Source organism: Calypte anna, chromosome 10 (genome assembly GCF_003957555.1).
Source record: "Calypte anna isolate BGI_N300 chromosome 10, bCalAnn1_v1.p, whole genome shotgun sequence".
Classification (NCBI taxonomy): domain Eukaryota; kingdom Metazoa; phylum Chordata; class Aves; order Apodiformes; family Trochilidae; genus Calypte; species Calypte anna.
The window spans coordinates 14,176,981-14,198,374 of NC_044256.1; the positions used below are offsets into that span (position 1 = coordinate 14,176,981).

The 21,394-nt window shown below is 47.1% G+C and overlaps 1 protein-coding gene across 6 annotated transcripts in view; it reads left to right on the plus strand.

Annotated features, from left to right (window-relative positions):
• Positions 1-21,394, plus strand: part of NTRK3 (neurotrophic receptor tyrosine kinase 3) — a 204,930-nt gene that overhangs the window by 31,832 nt on the left and 151,704 nt on the right. For all 6 annotated transcript variants that reach the window (XM_030456762.1, XM_008491959.2, XM_008491958.2 and 3 more), the window contains exons 2-4: positions 646-720; positions 1,828-1,899; positions 19,969-20,037. In XM_030456762.1, the coding sequence (XP_030312622.1) occupies positions 646-720; positions 1,828-1,899; positions 19,969-20,037 (216 nt within the window). The remainder of the gene's footprint in view (positions 1-645; positions 721-1,827; positions 1,900-19,968; positions 20,038-21,394) is intronic.

Sequence of the window (21,394 nt, forward strand, 5' to 3'; positions counted from 1 at the left end):
TCCCACAGTGACAGATCTATTTCTGTTTTTGTTCTCTGTAACATACCTGCCGGAGAGCCCTGAGCGACTGAGGAATTCATAATAAAGGCACAGTTTCCAAATCAGGTTTGGTGCACTCCTGCTGGCAGCACTTCCAGCCAGCCAAGACCAGGGCCCTCTTTGTCCACCCCTGTAAGGGATGGGATAAACATGACTTTATTCTTTCTATTTAGGCCTGAAGTTTTTGTTGTAAGGTTTTATTTGCTTTCACTTCTTTTGCATAAACCGTCTCGGGTTGTGTCCTTGTGTTACTGATGTGCACAGTGAGGTGCAGAAAATAACTTGGCCAAAGTTGTTCAGTGGATTGGTTGCATGTTCATGTTTTATTTTTTTTTTCCTAAAACACTGGGAAAACAGAGTAAAAACCAGCATTAGAGACTGCTTGTTTTGGCAGTGTGGTGTGTGCCCTCTGTGTCTGAGGGTTTGGATGCTGAAGCCTGAGCAGGTCCAATCCCCAGACATGGTGCAAGAAGATTTTGGCTGATGGAAGGTGAGAAGATGTCTGAGTAGCAGGATGTCACATGCTCTCTCTATGTGCTGTCCCCAGCATGGGCAGAGCAATCACCTGGCTGTGCCACAGCTGACCCTTTGCTTTTTTCTCCACAGACACATAGAGAACTGGAAGAACTTGCAGACACTGAATGCTGTTGACATGGAGCTGTACACAGGACTGCAGAGGCTGTGAGTATGCATTGAAAACTGGGGAGGAGAACAGCACTGGGCAGCCCCTTCCTTTGAGCAAAGACCTGTGGCTTCCCTCCATCCACAGTCTCCACACCCTAGTGTTTGTAGCCTGTTTTAGCTACAGACTCTGCTGTATTTTGCTGTGAAACTGTAGAATGGTTCTGAAGTGCTTTTTGGACCTTGGTGGGTCTGTGAGAAGGAAGATTGCTAGCTCCTGGCAGCTCTGTCAACACACATCATCCCTGACCTCTCTTCTCCCCTGCTGTTGTGGTTTTGGGCTCGGTGTGTTTTTCTCATTTCAGCCTCACAATGTGTAATTCCAGCTGTCTCCACTCACCCCTCAGTGCTGGACTGTTGGTCCTCACTGCAGTTACCATCACAGTGGTGCTGCATGATAAGGGAATCCCATCTCCTGGCACAACCCTCTGAGCACCAGGAGAGGTCAATTTTGTGCATCATGAAGGTGTAACTGAGGTCCTTGAAACTGAAGGGACATGCCAGGCCCTTGGGAAGCTTGCCCGAGCTAGGATGCCACATAGTCTTTTAATTCTCCCTCCTGCATCCTCCTGGAGCTGGGGTTGCTATAGGTGCTGCTTGTGTGAGATGTAGTGTTCCTCAGGGTCAATTGGAGACTCCTCTAATGTATTTGAGTGGGAATTTTAGACTAGGTGCAGCTTACCCATGGGCTGAGCAGTGGGGAACCAATACTCACCACTCCTTATCAGAGCTGAAAGCAGAAGGGTTTTCTCGAGTTGGAGGGAGGGGGGCTGGTGGTGCTGGGGGTTAGGTTTGCTGTGGGAACAGGCAGTGCTGCTTGTGATGATGGAGAGGAGCAGGAGATGCTCCAGCCACCCCCCAACAAGCCTTGATGGATGTGGGGGGAGAGTTTCACCCAGCAGCTGCTCTGTGCTGTCACTGTATCAGAGGAAGCTGCAAAGCTTCATTTCCTCTTTGCTGGTAACTCGTTGGGGCTCTACAGGGAGATATGTGCTTTCTAGAGGGAATGTTGAGGTTCTCCCATCTCACTTCAGGTGCTGAGCAGAGGGTTTTAGAGCAGTGACTCCATCTTGACTCAAATTGCTGCCTTTCTGCTTCTCTTTGCAGGACAATCAGGAACTCAGGACTACGAAACATCCAGCCCCGCGCCTTTGCCAAGAACCCTCACCTGCGTTACATGTGAGTGCTGCTGGCTCTGCCACCTTTTCTCCTGCTCTCTATGGAAAGGGGATTCCCCAAAGTGGGACAGAGCAATGGAAGAGCAGGAGGATGCTGATGGGAAAAGGGACAGAGAGGTGATGGTCGTGGGGGGGAGAAGGAGAACAGAATGTGAAGGCACAGGGTAGTGCAGTGGCCCCAATGCAAGATGGGGTGAGCTCCTGCTGGGCAGCTGATGGGTTTTGGTGTCTACTACCTGGCCTGGCTTTGATCACTGCTCTACCAAGGGCTTGTTTCATTAGCAGCCTCGGGGGGCCAGTGCACATTTCCCTTTCTGCAGAGTCTGGGAGGCATCTGTGTGCCCCAGCACACAGCAACCAAAAGGTGCTTTTCCAGCACAAATCCTGGGGTGTGGGACTGTTGGCTCTGATCCCAACTACTGACTTCTTAAGCTGGCACAGGAAAATCTATGCCTCCAGAGAAACTGGAGGTCTGTTGTCATGGGGCATTCTGTAAATGTCCAGCTGCTGGGGCATTTTTATCCACCAGGTAGAGTCTTCCAGGGAATTCCTCCATCCTTGAGGTCAAGGGCACACATTTCTGGGTATGTATTTATTTTTCCCAAGGTGATAAAGCAAAGCCTGAATTTTAGACCAGCAGTGTCTGTGTCTGAGATCAAATACCTCTCAGCCCTTGTTAGATATAAAAGATGAAAAATGGCTGGTGAGAGGCCCCGGCCTTGGGCACAAGGTGATGGGCTGGATGGGAGAGTGTATATATCCCTGCTTTTTTGGGAAACCAATGCTGAGTGGCTTCTTCCATGAAAAACAGACGTAGTGTGCATGGGTTTGTCTATGTCCCTTGATATGGGCATGTTCCTGCTGGAGAGAGACAGATGTGACCTGCAGAGCAAGATAGATTTGTCTTTTGATGTCTGCTCTGAGATGATGTGAACTGAAAAACCCCAAAAGCTTCCTTTTTGGAGAACCAGTTATAGTTGCTAAGTGACGGTAAAGTACTTGCTAAATAGGAGATCTGCAGTACCAAAGGGCATGAATAGTTAAGGACCACGGAGCCTTTTTGAGTCTGAGGAAGTGCTGTTTTGTCATAAATGCTCAATGCTGACCACTGGGATTTTCCTGATTTCTGCCCTCTGTTATTTTGATTTGTAATGTTTGTTTTGTGTTTTCTGGAGTTGTTTGTTACTGGGAAGCTTCTCTCTGAATACCTCTCCCAACTAATTTTTTTTTAATGGGAGGTGGGGAGGAGAGTTTTCCACTTGTGTAGTAGCCATTTACATATCTAGCAGATAAAACGAGTAACATTCCTGATGAAATTAGCTGAATGTTGCCGGAGCTCAGAAGGCCATGAATGCTCATTTTGAGGCTGAATGTGTTGTTAATGTATACATATGCAATTGTTGCTGCTTCTTCCAAAAGTGTTTGGTTTTGTCTTTTGAGATTACTTTTGAAATTGGAAAAAAAAGAAGCCTCACATCAATCTTGTGTCAAGAGTTAAGATTGGTATGTGGTGATGAAATATGTGTTTGTTTACTGCTTGGGCCGTGCAAGATTGATCACATTCTTAACATCTTTTTTTTTTTTTTTTTTTTTTTTTTCCTTGCCTTTTGAAGCTTGAGGCAAGTGAGTATATTATTTGATTGGTGTTTGCCAGTGGGTTTTGATGCTGTTCCTGGGACCTGGCAGCATGGACATTTGCAAGGTGGATGCCCCCCATAGCAGATGGAAACCTAGTGCTTGCAGGGGTGGTGGCTGCCTCCTGCTCCCCAGAGGATTTTGGGCCATGGTGCTGCTGGTTTTGTTGTTTTATTTTTTTGTTTGGTTGGTTTTTTTAGGTTCTCTCTCCCTCTCAGGGGGAATTGTGGTAGCTCCCCAGGCTTTGCACAGCCTGGCAATGCCCTCTGCCTCTCAGAGAGCTTGGCTTGCCCAAAGGCTGGCATTTTCTGCAGCCACTGCACGTAGGAGCCAGGGATAAAGGGATTAATGGAAATGTCACCCTGCTGGAAGTCTTGAGCTGCCATAACCAAGGTACAGGAGTGACAGGAGTGAGCCAGGCTGTCCCAATACCCCTGCAGCAGGGTCAGCTGCAGGTGGATGGGTGCAGGGCTGGGGACCATGGGATGGTTTGCTTAAGGCTTGTTGGATTATTGCTACATGATGTTGGTGCCTCCCTGGTTTTTCTTCTCCTTTACTGGCTGTCTGGATGCTTGCAAGTTGAGTCAATAAGATGGCAAATGTGTCTAATAAACATCAGGGAGGTTTCACGGCCAGGGAGGGCTGGCACAGGGTGGTGAGAACCCTGGGCTGGATCTCTGCAGGATGCTTCAAGCTGGGTCTGAGCAACACCAGGCATCTTTCCACATGAAGTTCCTATACAAATTGAGAGAATGAAAAATCTGTTTTTTACCCCTTCCCGAGCCCATCCAGGGTTAATTCCTGTCCTTCTGCTGAAGTGAATTTTTTCCCCAGTGCCTCTCATCAAGGATTCCTCCTCTCAGATGGTCCAGATAGCTTTGCCTTCTCCCAGCAGCTTCTATTTCTGGCCCTTCCTCTGTGCCACACACTTGTCTTCAGATTCCAGCTGTGCAATCACAGGCAGATCACTTATCCTGGCTCTAATTGCAGGAGCTGAAGTTTGTGGGGGTTTGCTTAAGGTAATGGTTCTGGATGAGATTTGACTTGTTTTTATACCCCCTTCCCCATTACAGAGTCAGAGAGGAAAGGTGAGAAGCTCATGAAGGCTCTTTTTCAGCATTCATGCTTGGGTAATAGACCCTCAAAGTGCTCTGAAGTACAACCTGGCAGGATCATGCCTGTCCTTTAAGGTTTGAAATTATCTGTATAGATGTAAAGGCCTTGAGGTCAACCTAATCAGTGGAGAAGCAGTGGGTGATGGGGAGCCAGAGGTGTGAATTTAGAAATAGCTTTGTATCCCTCTGCCTTCTCTTTGAATCAGGAGATTTAGGGCTCTGATCTGACCTGGATATCATCCAGTGTCATCATGTGCCCTCACTGGAGGTCTTCTCACTAGGCAAAATTGCCCTGATGGGTTTCTGGTCCTATTTCTGTGCAGCTTTGGCATCCCATTGGCTAATAAAGGGGGTAGTCCTGGAGCACACCAGGCACTGGATGCAGGGACCAGCACATCTAGGGTATGGAAAACTGAGCTCTTGTAGCCAAGATTTATGGAAGTTAGTTCTAGCAGGTCATGCACGTGAATGTAGGAAATGTTTGGTGTTGACAGAAGAACTCAGTTTTTGGCTTGAAGGAGGTACAAGCAAACTTTAGGATGATACGGTTCCGAAATTTGGGATGCATGAACCATCTGAATACAGATTTACTATGTCACTGTGTTTAGCAGAGCTTGTTGAGGAAAAAATCTTGCATGATCTCTCTCTCTCTGTCCTTCTAATAATACTGGAATGCTTTGGCCAATTTATTTGAATCTGATAAAAGATGACAGGTTGTGAGGATGTCAAATTTCTACATATATCATGAAAATAGGAAGAGGAATAGTAAAGAGAGGTTGTTGAAGTGCCTTGTGCAACATTATCACGTTCCTCATTAGTCACTGGGAAGTCCACAGGAGAGTTTGGCTTCACATTGCACCAGGAACTAGTGAGGACAGGACCTGTTTACTGCTGGCCAAAGCATCCAACCTTCACTGGCTGTGGGGACTGTACAGCTGTACATGTAGGAGGGCTCTCAGCAGGTCACCTAGAACTGGACAAGTTGACATTTGCAGTGCTCAAGTCCATTTTACTGGGTAGCAGGTTCTCTAAATGCTTTCCTGGGCAGCTATGTACTGAGCCAGCCAGTTGGGAGGCACTGCCTTGTGTTTGTGGAGGGTAATTGTGCACACCTTATTTATTGTGTAATAAAGAAAACAAATTAAGGCTGTGTAATTATTGAGACAGCACACTTTTAAATAAGGCTTAAGTAGTCAGATTTCTCTTTAGAAAAATAATAATTGCTGTTTCTGTCTGCATTCAGAGGCTCTTCTTAAACTGTCTTCTGGAGGTTTAGACATGCTTGAAATGGGTTTGAGGGCTGGCCAAGATACAGCTCCTGTCAAAGAGCTCTCTCTCAGTGCTGCCTTCCAGAGTAAGATGGGGTTGAGGATCAAGTTTTCTCTTCGAGTCTTCACTCAAGGGTCTTAAAGACTGAGACTCTGAAGTTCTTTGTGCTGAGTGCAGCTGTTTTTTTTTTAAATATGGTATGATTAGATCACCTTCTCCTCCACAAGCATTTTGTCTTTGTGATCCTTTCAGTCTTTTCCTTCCAAAAAATGAAGATTTGGGAAGATGTGCAAGGTGCTGGCAGGAGTGTGTAGGGACCTGCTTTGCTTGGTGAAAGACTGAGCTGGTGGATTTATGGGCTTGTTTTCACACCTGAGCTGTGGGTAATTTGGAGCCTGTCAGAACCTCTTCTGTGTTGTTTTCTGAGGATGAGGTTGGTTTTGGTGTCTGGGGCTGGGTTCATGGCAGTTGTGCACTGTGAAATGAACTGGTACCCTGGTACTGGATGTAGTTTGTAGCTTTGACAGGGGGGCTCCCAGAGATGTGTTATGGTTTTAGGCTTTGACAGGAAAGAAACTGTGCTGCATGCCCTGAAAATTGAGATAGCTGAGGCAGCACAAGGTTGTTGAGTTGCTCTCTGCCCTTTATAGTGATGTTTCAGGACAGCACTCAAAGCCCTCCAGCAAATGAGGCCTGTGTGCTTTTGAAGGGCTGGAGGCAACCATCTTGCAAGGCTGGCAAAGTTCACCTGTTTTTCTCTGTGTCTGGGAGCTTGATCCAGTTCTTACGCTAAATAAAGAAATAAACAAAATATTAGAGGCTGAATTATTGTAAGTATAACACTGCTCCCTCTCAGTCATGGCTTGAGGGTCATTTTTCCCTGCTTTGTATTTAATGATATATTGCCTTGCATTGAAGAGCCATTCTTCTACACAAAGCAGGGTTAAACTCTCTCTTTTTTGCACTATTCCTGCAACCAGCTTTAGGTCCTGTGACTGTGCAACCCTCTGCTTGATTCTGGCTGTCCTATTACCCTTTCTCCTCCTTCTTGATGATGTTTCCCTGCTTTGTCCTTTCATCACTGCACTGCTGTCATCCCCATCCTGGCAGTCTCCTCCTAACCCAATCTGTCATGTGTTAATTGCTCTTGATTTGCCATCCATGCTCTCAAGGCAGTGCAGCCTAATAAGTCCATGTGTATCAGCTGGGGCACAGTATATGACTATATGTAAGCTCCTTGCTTTCTGGGAGGGTAAACTAAAAGGCATTTACCTAAACCATCTCCTTGATAGCTTATTTTATTTTGCTTTTGGAAAGGTCTAAATAGGTACTGAATATCTCCATAAAGACAGACAAAATAAAAGTTTGAGGAAGATGTAAACAGCCTTTAATTTTTGTTAGGTCAATTTTCCTTTGCTGTCCCTAACTTGGGAATCAGCCTGGGTACACTTTGATTCCCATTTGTACTTTAAAGATATTCCTGCTCCAGGTCCTTCTAGGAGCAAACATCTATGCTGTGATTTACTCAGGGAGGCATTTCCCCCCTGTGTCTCTGGTTTTTCTGTAAAATGCTGGGCATGCTTATAGTGCAGTCACTAAAATAAACAGCAATAACATCTCTGCTTCCATCAACGTGCCTGTTCGGCCCCCCTGGAAGCTGATGTAGTGCAGGTTCTTGCTGATATGCTAATCAACAGCAGTGGGTTGATGACATGTTTATTCCCAGTTGTTTCCACAGGTGACTGATAAGCAGTTGGGGGCAGTTATTCCTTTTTTTTTTTTTTTTTTTTTTTTTTTTTTCCTGCAGCAGCAGAGCTAGGTCCTGTATTTTACCAGTCATTGTGCACGAGGCCAGAGGAGGAACCAGTTTGCTTGTAGGACTGTGGCTTCCCTTCAGGCTGGGTTGAAATAATTTGACCTGTATTCAGAGGGCTGGGTGACTAATTTGTGGCTGCAGGTTGCTTCACTTGCCTGTGGAAAGGGTTTATTGTACTGTGGTGGGAGGTGGATCTGTGAGGTTGTGACTGATGTACTGTAGCGGGGCCTGAGGAGAGAAAAAAAAATCTTTCCAACTCAGTCACCATGCATCTTGCAACAAGACTTGTCCTGCATCATTTCCTCATCTGAAAACCTGGAATAATATTTATTTTCTCTGCTTTTATTTGATCTATTTGCAGCATAACACCTTGTATGGTTTCTAGCAAAGTCTGGCCTTCAATTGTGGGATGCTGTTGCAATGTAAGATGACATGATAATGCCATCACAAATATTTGTTGCCTGCTCAGATTCTTATATTATGCCTGTCACTCTGGTACCTGGGCTCATAGGATTTTGCTGTGACTTTGTCTCTCCTTCCTTCCTTTGAAACACTGAGATGTTCTTTCCAGCTGCATTGTGTGCCTATGAGATTTTTTCCCCTTTCTGAAGTTTGATAAATGGTCTTTTGGCAGACCTGTGAAATAGACAACTGTGTTTTTGCAAAGGTCCTAGCTTTTCACCCCCCCCCCCCCCTCTTTAAAAAAGGCTGCAGATAGTGCTGGGGATGTTCTGAATGAGGCTGTTCCTGAGGGGGTGTGTGTGCGAGTGTCTTTTTACAAGTTTTTTTTTCAGGATTAGAGTAAAATGTGAACTTCAGACAAGTTTTTGGGGTCTCCTATGTTACATAGTCATTGCTGTGCAACAGCAGCCTGGTGGATGTTTTGTGATCTTCCCTTCAAAAAGAGGTCAAACTTTCCTCTCAGATGTGATGAGTAGTCGTGTCTTGGTTAAACCTCATCATGTATCCAAGATCCCCAGCAGTGCAGAATGAGCTGATTTCTGGGGATTTGGGCATGACAAGGACTGGATCTTGTTCCCAGGCTTCTGAGGTTACTGAAGCATGGTGGTACTCCAGAAACAGCCTCTGGCTGTCCTTTTATTTGCTCTCAGTTGGTTAGATGTGGTGCCACACATCTTACCTGCATATGCCAGTGTGAGAGGTGTGCTGCACAGGGAGAAGGACCCTTTCCCTGGAGGGACATGAGGACATGGAAACCTGCTTGAAAGTTGCTGGAGGAGAGAGCAAACAATCATGGCAGAATGAGTGAAAGCTGTGAATGCCCAAGTTATCTCACCTGGGATTTTTCTTTCCATGATACTGGTTTACCAACAGTATGATTGCAGAGTTGATTTTCCCTTTTTGATATATGAGCAATAAGCACCAGGGCAGAAAAATGGAAACATTAAAATCATATGTTATTTGAGCAATAAGATACGACAGGGCATGACTGATGGGACATTAATTCACGATGGTGTGTGACTAGGCAAGAATTTAAATGTCAGAAGTTAGGCGCTTGTGTGTTTTATTGGAATTATTAAATTTTATTAGAAAACCGGGCAAGGGGCTGGAGTTTCCCACCAACCCCCTCCCTTCATTTGCATTTGTCAAGTGGTGAGCTGTGAATTATGTCAGCTCCAGGAGACTGTGGGGTAATTACAAGCCTGCCAGTAAGAGCCGAGCCAGAGGTTTGTCTTCCCCAGGACCGATGGGAAACCATGTCTGTAGGCCTGCTGGTGGCTGGCTGTGTTTTCATGTCTGATGATGTCTCATGCCCGGACTTTCCCGGGAGCTCCCCAGGCAGCTCCGATGATGCCGGCACCCTGCGCCCCGCGCTTCAGCACCACGGACAGGGACGGTCCCTGCGCTGCCCCGCACCGCCCCGGTCCCTGCCCTGCCGGTCCGTGGTCCTGGCCTCCCTGCCTGCCTGCTCTGCCCTTTCTGCAGCCTTTGCCTTCTGTCTTCCAATCCAGATGTGCATCTTCCCGCTTCCAGCTGTGCTTCCCTTCTTCCCAGCCTCCAACCCAGACCAGGCTGTACTGCCTGTGACTGGGTCTCACTGCCTCCCATCCTCAACATTTCCAGGCCCCTCTGCCTCCAGCCCAGTTCTCACACCTCCTGCCTTTGCTAACAGCAACCAAGAAGCAGCCCCAGCCCCCCTGCCCACAGCGTGAGCTCTGGCCTCTAGCCTTGTCCAGGCTCTTTGGCTTTCTCTGCTTGCAGCCTGGCCTCTGGCCCAGCCTCCCTCCCTGCACTGAGGCCTCCACTTGCCTGCCTTTTGCTCAGCCCCAACCTGCAGCTTGGCTTCCCCACCTGCCTCTTGGAATAACCTCGTTCTCCTTCCAGCCCCAGCTGAGCACCCCGGGGGCAGTGAGTGGAGCACTGGCTGGCTGCATGTGCAAGATGGATGAAGCCATCAGGCATGAGCCCACACTTGAGGGATGGTCAGCCTGGTTCCACTGCCAGCTGCACCGGTATTTTTTTTCCATTTCTCCTGCTCTGAAGCCAACCTGGTGAGATGCCTGCCTGACAGTTGCAATATAAACTTTCTGAACTGCGGTGGCTCCTGGCACTGACTTTGTTCTGCAGCATGAATGGAGTCATCTTGTGACACCACTACCCACTGCTGTCTGTGGGTTTCTCACATGAGTAGTTCTGGGAGAACTGTCATCCAGCCTCACTGTGCCCGCAACCCATGGGCTTTGGCTAAATGTTTGTTGTATCCAGTTGTGCATGTTGATAATTGTGGGTAATTTGTGGGTCTCAGAATAATGAAGGAATTCCTGCTGCAGTCTGAAGCACTCAGTGCTTCACGGTGATTAGTCTGTTCATTTGAAATTACTCCTCATACTGACCAGTCTTTGAGGACGAAGGGTTGGGGGGAGATGCTTCTGTACATGTACAACGTATATTAGAGAGGAGCAGGAAACATGTAACTACCATGTCCAGATCACTCTTGTGGTTTTTGGAAGAGCTAAAAGACTCCCTCTTTTCCCAAACATGTGCCTCCCATGCCAGCCCATTGTCCTCTGCTCCTGGGCCCTTGTGCTGTGGGTGCAGGTAGCCCAAGGCTGGGTGAGTGCTGTGGGCTCTCTTTTCATTTGCTGGTGTAAACACCACTCTTTGGCAGCAGCCTGCTTTTCCCAGCCCAGGAAGAACATTTTTCCTTTTATCTATAATTCAGTGAAGTGTCAAGTCATAGAAGTTTTAATGGTAATAAGCAGCAGAGGAAATTTATTTATTCTCTGCAAAGGTGGATTTCATTCCAAGGATGTGGGTTTTGGTGTGGATTTTTTTTTTTGTTTTTTTGTTTTATGCTTAACTCACAAGAAATGTTGGCTGCTCATGCAAGATCCCTTCCAATGTGTTCAAGTGATCTTCCCTGCAAAGTTCACCACTGCAGTTCCTGCTTGGCTCAGCAGCTTTCCAGCCCCTCTCCCACACAGGACCTGTGGGCCAAGTGAACTGGGAGAGGAAAAGCAAGGGAAGTGTAGTGAGGTGGGAGTATTCATGTGTTTGGTGAGGGGTAATGAGAAAAAAGAGCCACAAGTTCCTCATCTTTCACTTTCTCCTGCTGCATCTCTTGCATCTGCTTCCCAGGCCAACCTGTGATGGATTTGACTTCTGAGGAAAAGCAGGGAAGGGCTTTTTTGGGATTATGTGTAGCACTCACCTTGTGTCAGCCTGTGAAGTTGCCAGGGGTGATTGGAAATAAAAAGTGGATCCATGTCACATGGAAGGACCAGGGCTCTTTCCTGAGGTGCAAGAAGGCAGAGATCAGAGCCTGGGGCTGGTCAAAGATAAACAGAGGATGGGATGCAGCTGTGGGAGGGACAGGGCCCAGTATGGAGGCAGAGGGTTGCAAGAAAGGATTGGAGGAGGGAGTCACTAGGGAAGAAGATTGAAATGGAGCAGGAACTGGTGGGATGTAGAAAAGGTGATGAGTAAAATGGACCTGGAGAGGAGAAGGGAGCATTGACTGGGTTAGGGAAGAAGCATGTGTGTGTGGGAGCTCTGTGAGGGGAAGCAAGTATAAAGAAGGAATGGTTTTACTGGCAAATACTTGGAAACTGCCTCTGAATTAACCAGAACCTTCCTCTCCTCTCACTGTGGCTTTGGAGGCAATATTAGAATCTTCCTAATTATTTTTCTTGGACGAGTTTTGCGATCCTGATGATATTAATTATTCTTAAAGGTCAACAGCACTCAGTTGAATCCCCTTCTGTTCTATCATGTAATCAGTTAATTAATTGGAAACCATTTAGCAGTGTCTGCCGAGAGCTTAGCCTGCCTTATGCCCTGTTGTTTTGCTATTGCTAGGAGGTATATATAGATATATATATATGTACACACATACGTGTGTATGTGTGTGTATATACATACATTCATATTTGTGCCCTTTCCTTTCTTCAGAGGCTCTACAGAACCCTCAGTACCATCCCAGCCTCTGGCACCCTTTCTCGAGGCAGGCAAATTGAAACTTAGGCACAATTCAAGAGCAGGGTTGGAGATTATTCAAGATTCAGTGATTTCTTGGCCTTTCTTCAGTAGTAGAGGGTCATTTCTTTTACCAACACAAATGTGATGCAGGAGCCCTGTATCAGCTGAGAGTACACCTTTAATTCAGGAGGACTACACCCTATCCTGTATTCAGCTCTCCCAGTGCATTTAGGGGTGATGTCCCAGCTGGAGTGGTACTTCCTGAATGCCTGTCCTTGCTACTTCAGTGTATTCAAGGGGGAATTGTGGGGAGAAAACATGTAGCAGTCTGGGAGGGCATGTGTTTGGGAGCTGGTGTCACCCTGTATTTGGAGATGTTAGGAAATGCCCTCTGGGGACATTTGTCCCTCCTGCACCATCTCCTCAGGTGTGCCTTGCTGAAGCACAGAGCTCTCTCTGCTTGCACAGTGGCCAGGTTCTCTCTGGGTCTGCTGGAAACCTATGAGTAGGAGGTGTTCCCTGGTTGTTCTCTGCTCCTAGCTCCAAGAAACATGCAATTTGCTGCAAACAGGCAGGGTAAACCTAGCCTCTTGCTGGAGCTGTCAACTGATGACTCTTGTTCTCAATCACAGAGTCAGTCACAGAGTTGTCAGTGTTGGAAAAGGCTTCTAAGATCACTGAGTCCAACCATCAGCCCAGGAAGAAAACCCCACCATTGCTACTAGAGCATGTCTTGAAGTGCTGCCACAACTACATGGTTTTGAACACCTCGAAGGATTGTGACTCCACTACTTCCCTTGGCAGACTGCTCCAGTGCCTGACTACTCTTCCAATAATAACCACTTTCTACTAATACCCAGTTTAAACCTTCACTGGCACAACTTCAGGCCATTTCCTCCAGTCCTATTGTTATTTATTTGGGAGAAGAGGCCAACAACCACTTCACTACAACCACTTCACTACAACCTCCTTTCAGGTAGCTGCAGAGAGAGATAAAGTGTCCCTTCAGCCTCCTCCAAGCTAAACAAATACAGTTCCCTCAGCCTCTCATCACAAGACTCGTTCCCCAGACCTTTCACCAGCTTTTGGTTGTTCTTCTTCAGCAACTCAGTGTCCTTTTAAGTGGGGGGAGGCCAGAACTTAACACAGTACTTGAGGTGCAAATAGTGGGGCTGGGCACACATCTCCAGTGTTATTTCTGTGTGCTGAAGCAGGAGAAAAACCCAGTGTGCAGTTAAATTCCAGGCCTAATGGATCTAAAATTACTACAGTTTTGGACAGAAGAGATGGGGTGGGGGCAGAGCAGCCCTGTGGACATCTCAGCTGCAGGAGGGCAGCTGTGGAGAAGGACTCTTGCCTGTTGCAGGTTGATTTTCTCTTTTTTTTGAGTAGAAGACTGTCGTGTTCCATGGATGCTGCTGGACTCTGCCCTGCAGGGAAGCTGGCAGGCAAAGGCAATGCAACTGGAAGGCTGACCCAGCTTTTAACCTTTCTGCGAGTCCTCTGAGAGCCCAGATGTCTTTGGAGAAGAGCAGTGGAAAAATGCACAAAACAAGGAAGAGGAGTCCAGAGTCTCAGATCCCTGCATCTGACCTGCCTTGAAGCACAAAGGACATTATTACCCACATCTGGTGACAGCTTCCCATCTGTACCTTTGTGCTGAACCAAAACTATGAGCAGCAATAAACTCCGAAGGGTGATTTGTCTCCAAACAAAGCTTCATGCAGCTGGGAGATGCCTCAGAAGAAATGACTTGGAGGGTGTGGGAAGTGTCATGGAGTTGGTGATGGCCTTTAAAAATGTCCTTTACAGTGTTTGGGGCTGGGCTGGGCTGGAGGCAGCAGCAGGAGATGGCTTGCTGCCTTGGCAAAGGCTGTGGGAGGAGAGGCGTGGGGCAGATGTGTGTCTGGCACTGGCTGCGGGAGCCCTGTGATGGAGTCCTGGTGCCTTACGCCTTCCCACTTGCTTTGCAACTCCTGATTTTGTAATGCTGCTGTTGAAAGAACAATGCAGGGGACCAGCCCCTTCCACCTCCTTCAGTGACAGTTGAGATTTTACGAATGAAGATTGTGCAACTGGGAAATACAGAGCGGTGGTGGTGGTTCCTCCTCTGGCATCGCATCTCCAGGGCTGGTGGGTGGGTGCTGGGGTGGCAGGGTCTCTTCTCTTGTGCCACCAGTGATGGTTTTGTGCTCCTCTCTAATGCAGGTTTTGGGGAATTGTTGCAAGTTTTGACTGTAAGGCACAGGATAGTACTTGTGGACCTGAGATAGGTGTTAGTTATGCTGTCCAAAATCATAGAGGAAGACTGAACCTTGGAGGCTTTTTGATTCTGCTGGGTTGGGGGTCAATAATACCTGGTGTTGCTAACAGGTTGCTTGAAGAGCAGAACTGGACTGTAGGTAATGCTAGACCATGGCTTAGGACCTTTGTAAACTTAATCCTCCATAGCATGAATACACATCTGATGCTGAGCCTGGACAAGGAGGACAAACAGGAAGGACTGCTGGCAACTATGAACCCTCAGGCTGACCAATTTAACACCATCACTTGTTCTGCTGTCTCTTGTGTTCTGGATGTGCCAGGCTTGAGTGTGCTTGGCACCTCCTGGTGCTTTTGGATCTCAAGAGCATCCTGCTGGGCTTTGTGCTGAGCTATCGGAGATTTCAGTTGAGTCTAATATTGCAGAACCTGATTTGTGGGGAGGCCTGTTCTGCCACAGCTTCTGGGACTTGCTGGGGTAATTTTAGCACATTAATTAAGGGAGGACAGTACATTTTTTCCCTTAATGAGCTAAGCTGCTTACTAAACAGGAAAAGGAGGGAGGGGAAAGGGGAGGGCAGGGCGGGTGATGAGGAGTGTAACATCGCTTTTAGAGGTCATTGGCGTTATCTGGCAGGGACAAGCAAGCCCCAGAGTGACTTTCCAATGTTTTGCTGGTTCAAACCCAAAGCTTTAGCAGCTGACTTGCTGAAGAAATGAATTCTGGATGGAGCTACCCCTACACCTCCAGCAGCGTTGTGAGGGTGCCCACATTGCCCTCTCCTGTGGCCACCAACACCCACCTGAGCCCCAAGTGAGCTATGAGGTGATGGGAAGCACCCACTGTGCCCAGAGCCCAGGAGATACCAAGCCACGTGGTGCCACTGGCATATCCAGCACTTGGGGCTGCAGCTGAGGACACGCAGCTCCTGTCTCATTTCTGCCAGGCAGTCGCTTGTGCTCCCTCAGCCCCAGCTGCTCAGTGCAGTTAATCCTCCCCCGATCAGCATTTTCAGAGTGACACAGTGTTATTAAAACGTGTGAAAAACTTCTCCCATGCAGAAGTAAATGTGTCAGGATGGAAACAAGGGTGAGTGGAGGATGGAGATGTGTGGAGGAGGGATAAGCACGGAGGGTCCCTCCCCAGCAGCAGCATTTCTGCCATTGCATTGGGCTGAACAGCATAATATAGCTCACAGTTTAATTACAGGAGCTCCTGCTTGTTGTCATTGATGAGGCATCTGGCTTAATTTAGCTGAATAAAAATGGCTTTAATAGTGGAAATACTTTTGGCTGCTGGGTAATTGAAGGGAGAGGGAACATGTTGTCTCCATTTGCACTACAGTCCAACTTGTTCTGGGCTGCGTGGATCCTCTTTTCCCACGTTCACTCACCTCTTGTCAAGCACAGGAAGGAGGATGGATGGATGGATGGATGGATGGTAGAAGAGAGCAAGACTGGGGCTTTGCTGTCACTCAGTGATACCATCCTGCCTGAGCTGTATGTGAGGTTGCTGGTGGGGATATGTTGTGATGAACCAGCTGAAAAGCAGGAGCTTTTAGAAGCATGGTTGCTGCTGTAGGAGCAGAGAAAGTGCTCTTGAACCTGAGTCATGACCAGGTTGTGTCCTCTGCTGAACCTGGTCCAGGTGAGGTTCCATCCAACCCCCTCTTCCAAATCTTCTTCCTTTGAAACTTGCTCAGGAGGCAAAAAAGCTGCTGGCAGCTAGTTCTAAAGACTCTTTCTGTGGAAAATACCAGCTTGTGAGTGATGGAGAAAATGTCCCATGGCATAGCAGCAGTTTGAATGTGCTTCAGAAGTGCTGATGGCAGGTCTGTCCTGAGAGAGACACACACTCTTGTTTGCTGCTGTGAAATAGGCAGGAAAGGCATTCTGCTTCCCTCCTCCCGTGTTTCCTTGATGGGCAGCATTTTATTACAGGTGGAGCTGATGCATGGGCTGTTACAAAGATTGTCTGGTATGCTCTGCTACAGGATTGCTTGCACTCTCCTATGGCTATGCCAAGCTTATTTGCTCAGGCTGAAGTTTTCTGCATGGGGGGTCTGCTCTTGGATGAATTATTTAAAAAAAAAACAAAAAACAACAAACCCAAACTTATTTATTTATAGTTTCAAATAAAAACCTTCTCCAATGTTTGAAATGGTGGAAGGGAAACATGCTGTTTTGCTCAAGCTAGAAAATACAGGTGATGCTTCTGTTACAGAGCACCCTCACTCTCCTTTTGAGGAAGGGAAGAAACTTTGTCAAAGGTCAGGTTTTGCTTGGAAGGCTGGGTTTGGCTCTGGGATGTCTCCTTATGTCGGCATAACGATCCCTGATTCTGTTGGAGGGGAGAAATTTTGCAAAGGATGTTTGCATATAGGGGAGATGAGGAGCAGCAGCTCTTGTTGAGACATGGGAGGGATGTAAAGGCAGGAAATTTGGGCATAGATAGGGAAGTCAGGGCTGAGAAGTATTTGGGAGTGCCTGGTGAGCCAGGGAGTAATGTGATTCAGTATGCTGGGGGGAAGCAGCTGGGTATGATGGAATGGAAATGGGTTGGAGAGGAGAGACCTGGTACTGCCCAACCACAGGCAGAGCAGGATGAGAGGAGTTCAGGTTGCTGCAAACACTGGGGATCTAGAGCTGACAACAGGCTTTTTGGCCTTGGAACAGGCCAAAACAGGCAGCTGGAGAGGGCCTTGATTTTTCTCCAATCGTCCCCGTTTAGGTTCTACTTGGAAATTCAGTGAGTGCAGCCAAGGTTCAAGCACAGGGGGAACCTCGTGAGTGCCCAACAGGTATTAGAAAGTGCAGGAACTCTGTTCACCCGTGGAGCTGTAATTTTTTATCTCCTGGTGTGCATGTACTGCAATGCTGTTTCTAATAGCACAATCATAGACTGTCTTCCCTGGGAAACCTGCCCCATCCAGAGCATGGATGGATCTGTTCTGGAGAGAAATCAGTGCTGTGCAGTGAGGTTCCTCCATAGGAGCTCCATATCTTTTGTGACAAAGTTGGTAGATGTACCATTTGCATGTGGAAACCCAGTCCTAGCATCTCTGACCTTTGGAGCATTTGGCTTTGTGACTGTAATGGTGTATTTTTAATGTGTGTTTATGTGTGTCTCTCTGCGGAGAGCAGAGACCTTCCCAAGGGTCCATTGCAAGGACTTTTCTGACATTTTAAAGTGTCCAAGCTGTCTGTTTTCAATGACAAACACATTCCTCCCTGTGTGTGTCCTGGCCAGTCTGAAATGGAGCTGTTGGTGCATGTCCTCCCTGGCCAGCCCTGCAGAAGTCAATGGTCATGTCATATCAGACACCTACTTTGCCCTTTGAGAGCAGTGTCTTCTGCCAGCTGGCTGCAAGTGAAGGCCCATCCCCTCTTTGCCTACTACTTACTGTGGTTTGTTGAAGAGAATGTAGGAGTTGGTTTCCAGGGGCTGCAGGAGATGAGAAGCCGAACACATCTGGCTTGCAAAGCTCCTTGCATTTAGTGAGGATGCTTCCTTTCTCTATCTCTGTGTCCTAAATTGTAATAACACGATCATGCTATTTTTGATTCCCTTATTTGCGTGGAAAGCCTGTTGTTTTTTCTCTTCTCTTTCAGAATCCAATTTTCTCTTGACATTTCTGCCTAATGTAGCAAAACATGACCTTTGAGAAAGGACATTCCAGCAAGATTCACTCCCTCCTCTGCATCTCTGCTCTCTCCCACATCTTGCTGTCTCTCATGCATCTCCCTTTATACTTCCCTCTTCTCCCTGGGCTGGGGGGAGGGAGTTTGCTGTCTCACTTCTTGGTAGCAGAGAGCTGCTTCTTCCCCTCCTACTTTTCATCTGTGTTTGCAAAGTTTCCAGGTGCTCAGTGCTCCAGGGTGGATTAAAGAGGGAGTCCTGTGATTTATTTTTTTTTTCCTCCCTGCTTAGTTTCACCTGCTATTTTTGCTGCTTTTCTAAACTTTATCTGAGGCAGTTTGTCTGCAGCCATAGGAATGGTGGGATCTCAGTCATGTGAAATGAGGCACCTGTGGTTTGCTGTGGTTTCCACAGCAGGATAGTCTGATGTGAAGCAGAGCCAGAATTTAATGATTCGGCTCTGTGCCATCGTTTGGGCTTGTTCTTTTGCCAGCCTTGTGAGCAGAGAACCTTTGGGACAATGGTTTGCTGCATGAGCTGCAGCAGCTTCCCAGCTCACAATTGCAGGGCTTTGGGCTTCCCAGCATCGTTTGGTGGCAGGTGGAGCAGGACCAGGGTGGCTTTTCCCTTGTAGGTCCCTGAACAGCTGGGCAGTGTCCTCCCTGTGCTTACCCAACATGTTTCCTTAGCTGACATAAAGTGACAAATGATTCTTCCATCCCAAATCAGACCTGCACTGGCCAGAGACATTCTGGGATTTGCTGTCTTAGTTGCAGCAAATTTCTGCAAATCAGATGGGGACTGTGGGCTGGGCTGTCTGCTGTCACCTCTGTGTCACCTTGTCCTGTACATCCTCTTTGGCCTGATGAGAGTTCAATGTACCTCCAGGTGGTCCATACCTCTGGCCCTTTGTGGCTCTTTCCGGCCAGCAGGGCTGAGTCAGGAGGGCATCTGCAGCCTGAGTATCTTGCAGAGGGTGAGGAAGGAGGGACAGGGACAGGTCTATGTTCAGCAAAGGATGAAAGGCAGCACCTTCTGAGGTTTCTGGAGGCCAGCATAGATGTGGGAGGATTTGGGTTTCTGTTCGAGGTTGTGACCACCCATCCCTCTGCTCCTCCCATGCTCTGGTCCCTGAGTTGATGGCTCTCTCTGCCCACTATGGGAAGTGATTTCATGACCATCTTCTCACCCACAGCTTTTCTCTTTTTCTGTCTTCTCGCTGCTTAGTCTGCCTCAAACACATTTCTTCTCTTTTGCTTTTAGTAGTACTCTGGTTGTTTTTATCTTCTTTTATCCTCTCTGGCTTTCAGATGCAGAGGTAATGTCTGCTGGGTTGCAAAGCTCTCCCAGGTAGATGAGATTTGTGTTTTTGCAAGTTTGGGCAGATGGAGCGAGGGAAGGGGAGCTGTTGTCTGCTGTAGCAGTGGTACCCCTGGGTGCAGACAACACACAGCTACTGCAGATCACACAGTAACACCTGGGGTAATCATCAGACTGTCATTTTAATCTGACTGTTACTATTTTTAGCGAGATGTTTGTGCTTAATTTCTTGTTCAAGGTATGAAATTAGACTTGTTCTTTCTAGTCATGGTTGGTTGAGCTCCAGATTGATGGGAAAGAATCGGACAAATCTTACTCTAGATTTCTTTTTTTTTCTTCTTAAAATGGCATGATTTAAACCCTATTCCCCCTTGGGAAAAAAAATAAGTGAAAAGAGAAACTTCCAGTTGAGTTCATCCTCATTAAAATCTCTCATTATGAAATCTAAACTTGGGTCCTAGACTGCTTTGACAGTAAAGGAGGACGATGAGCTCAGGGGAGGTGGTAGGGCATTGGCAGGAGGAGTTATTTACCATAACATCTTTTTTTTTTTTTTTCCTTGTTAATTTTCAGAGACCTCTCTGGGAACCGGCTCACCACTCTGTCATGGCAACTCTTCCAGACCCTGCGACTCTTTGAACTGTAAGTCCCACCTGGAGGTACCTCCTGGGAGAAGAGGGGAGGCTGAGTGAAGGAACAATTTCAAAATAGAGATATTCTGAAGCCTGTGAATAATTACCTAGAACTCCAGTGGGCAGCACCCTCCTTCAGAGGCTTCCATGGGTACGGGAGCATCAGAGCAGAACTGCTTCTCTTTTAACTTCTCAGCAGCTGGCTAATTAATGTCGGGATGATGAACAAGCCATGCTTGGAGTAGTAAATGCTTGACTAACTGGGAACACTCCAGAAATACTTAGTAGGTCAGATTTTGAGTGAATCTTCTCAAATACTTGATCCTCATCTATTACAGGGTAGGGCTGGCTGACTCCTTGGCTCATGGACATGCTTTATAAGGCACCCCTGCTTTTTAAGCAAGTGACTCCTTTGGTCTCTAGCAATTGAGGTGCCTTCCAGCTCCTATGTGGGAGATGAGGTAGTGTCCCTCCTGGGGTACTGGTGGCCTTCAGCTTTCTGAATTATTGATAGAGAGTTCAGTGTTGTGCTTGAAGAATAAGTGGACATGAAATCAATGCAGCATTGCCCTGATGACCTGTTTTGTTGAATTTTATAAATATTTGTTTGGTGAGTATGAAAAAAAAATATATATGTAGGATTTGTCCCAGAGGATCTTGGGAAGCTCCATTCATTCTCAGTGATGATCAATAGAGCTGTAAGCTAGAAGTGACTTATGAAAGAATAAAGACAGTCTTTCAAGTGGGAGTAAGTGTGTTATCACCCATGTTACTGCAGTGTATTTTATTTCTGTCAAATTGTTAAATGAAAAATACTAATAGTGATATTAGAAAACAGAGAAACGCCCTTCCAATGAGGAATCTGGCTTGCAGAGTTAAAAAGCTGAATTTGGAATTTGTGTCCTTGCTGATTACAGCTCTAAGTATTTTTCAAGCCTGGCTCAGGTTTCGAGTTTAATAGCATGAGTCATTTGTATTCTTAGACCTTTACTTATTGTCATTGCACCGTCTGGCAAAACTCAGATTGATGGTTGTTACCCAAGAGAGACCCAAGAGTGGAGGAGCCAATGGGGCTGCAGTCCTCAGCTAGAGGCACTGGCAGGGCCTGGGGTAATCATGAGCCTGCAGATTAGTGGGAATACATCCAATGAGGCCTGTTTTTATGTGGCTTTGTTTCATTTGGTCATATTTTCTTCCTTCAGACGTGTCCTAGGTTTGCCAGCTCAAGTCAAACTCAAAAGACCAATGCCAAGCATAAAGGGAATTGAGCTGCTGCTCTTTGGGCAGCAAAGTGCACTTATCCCCCCCGATGGAGAACACAGCTGGGCTGTCCTCTTGTGGGGATCCTGACAGGGAAGCTGGTGTGC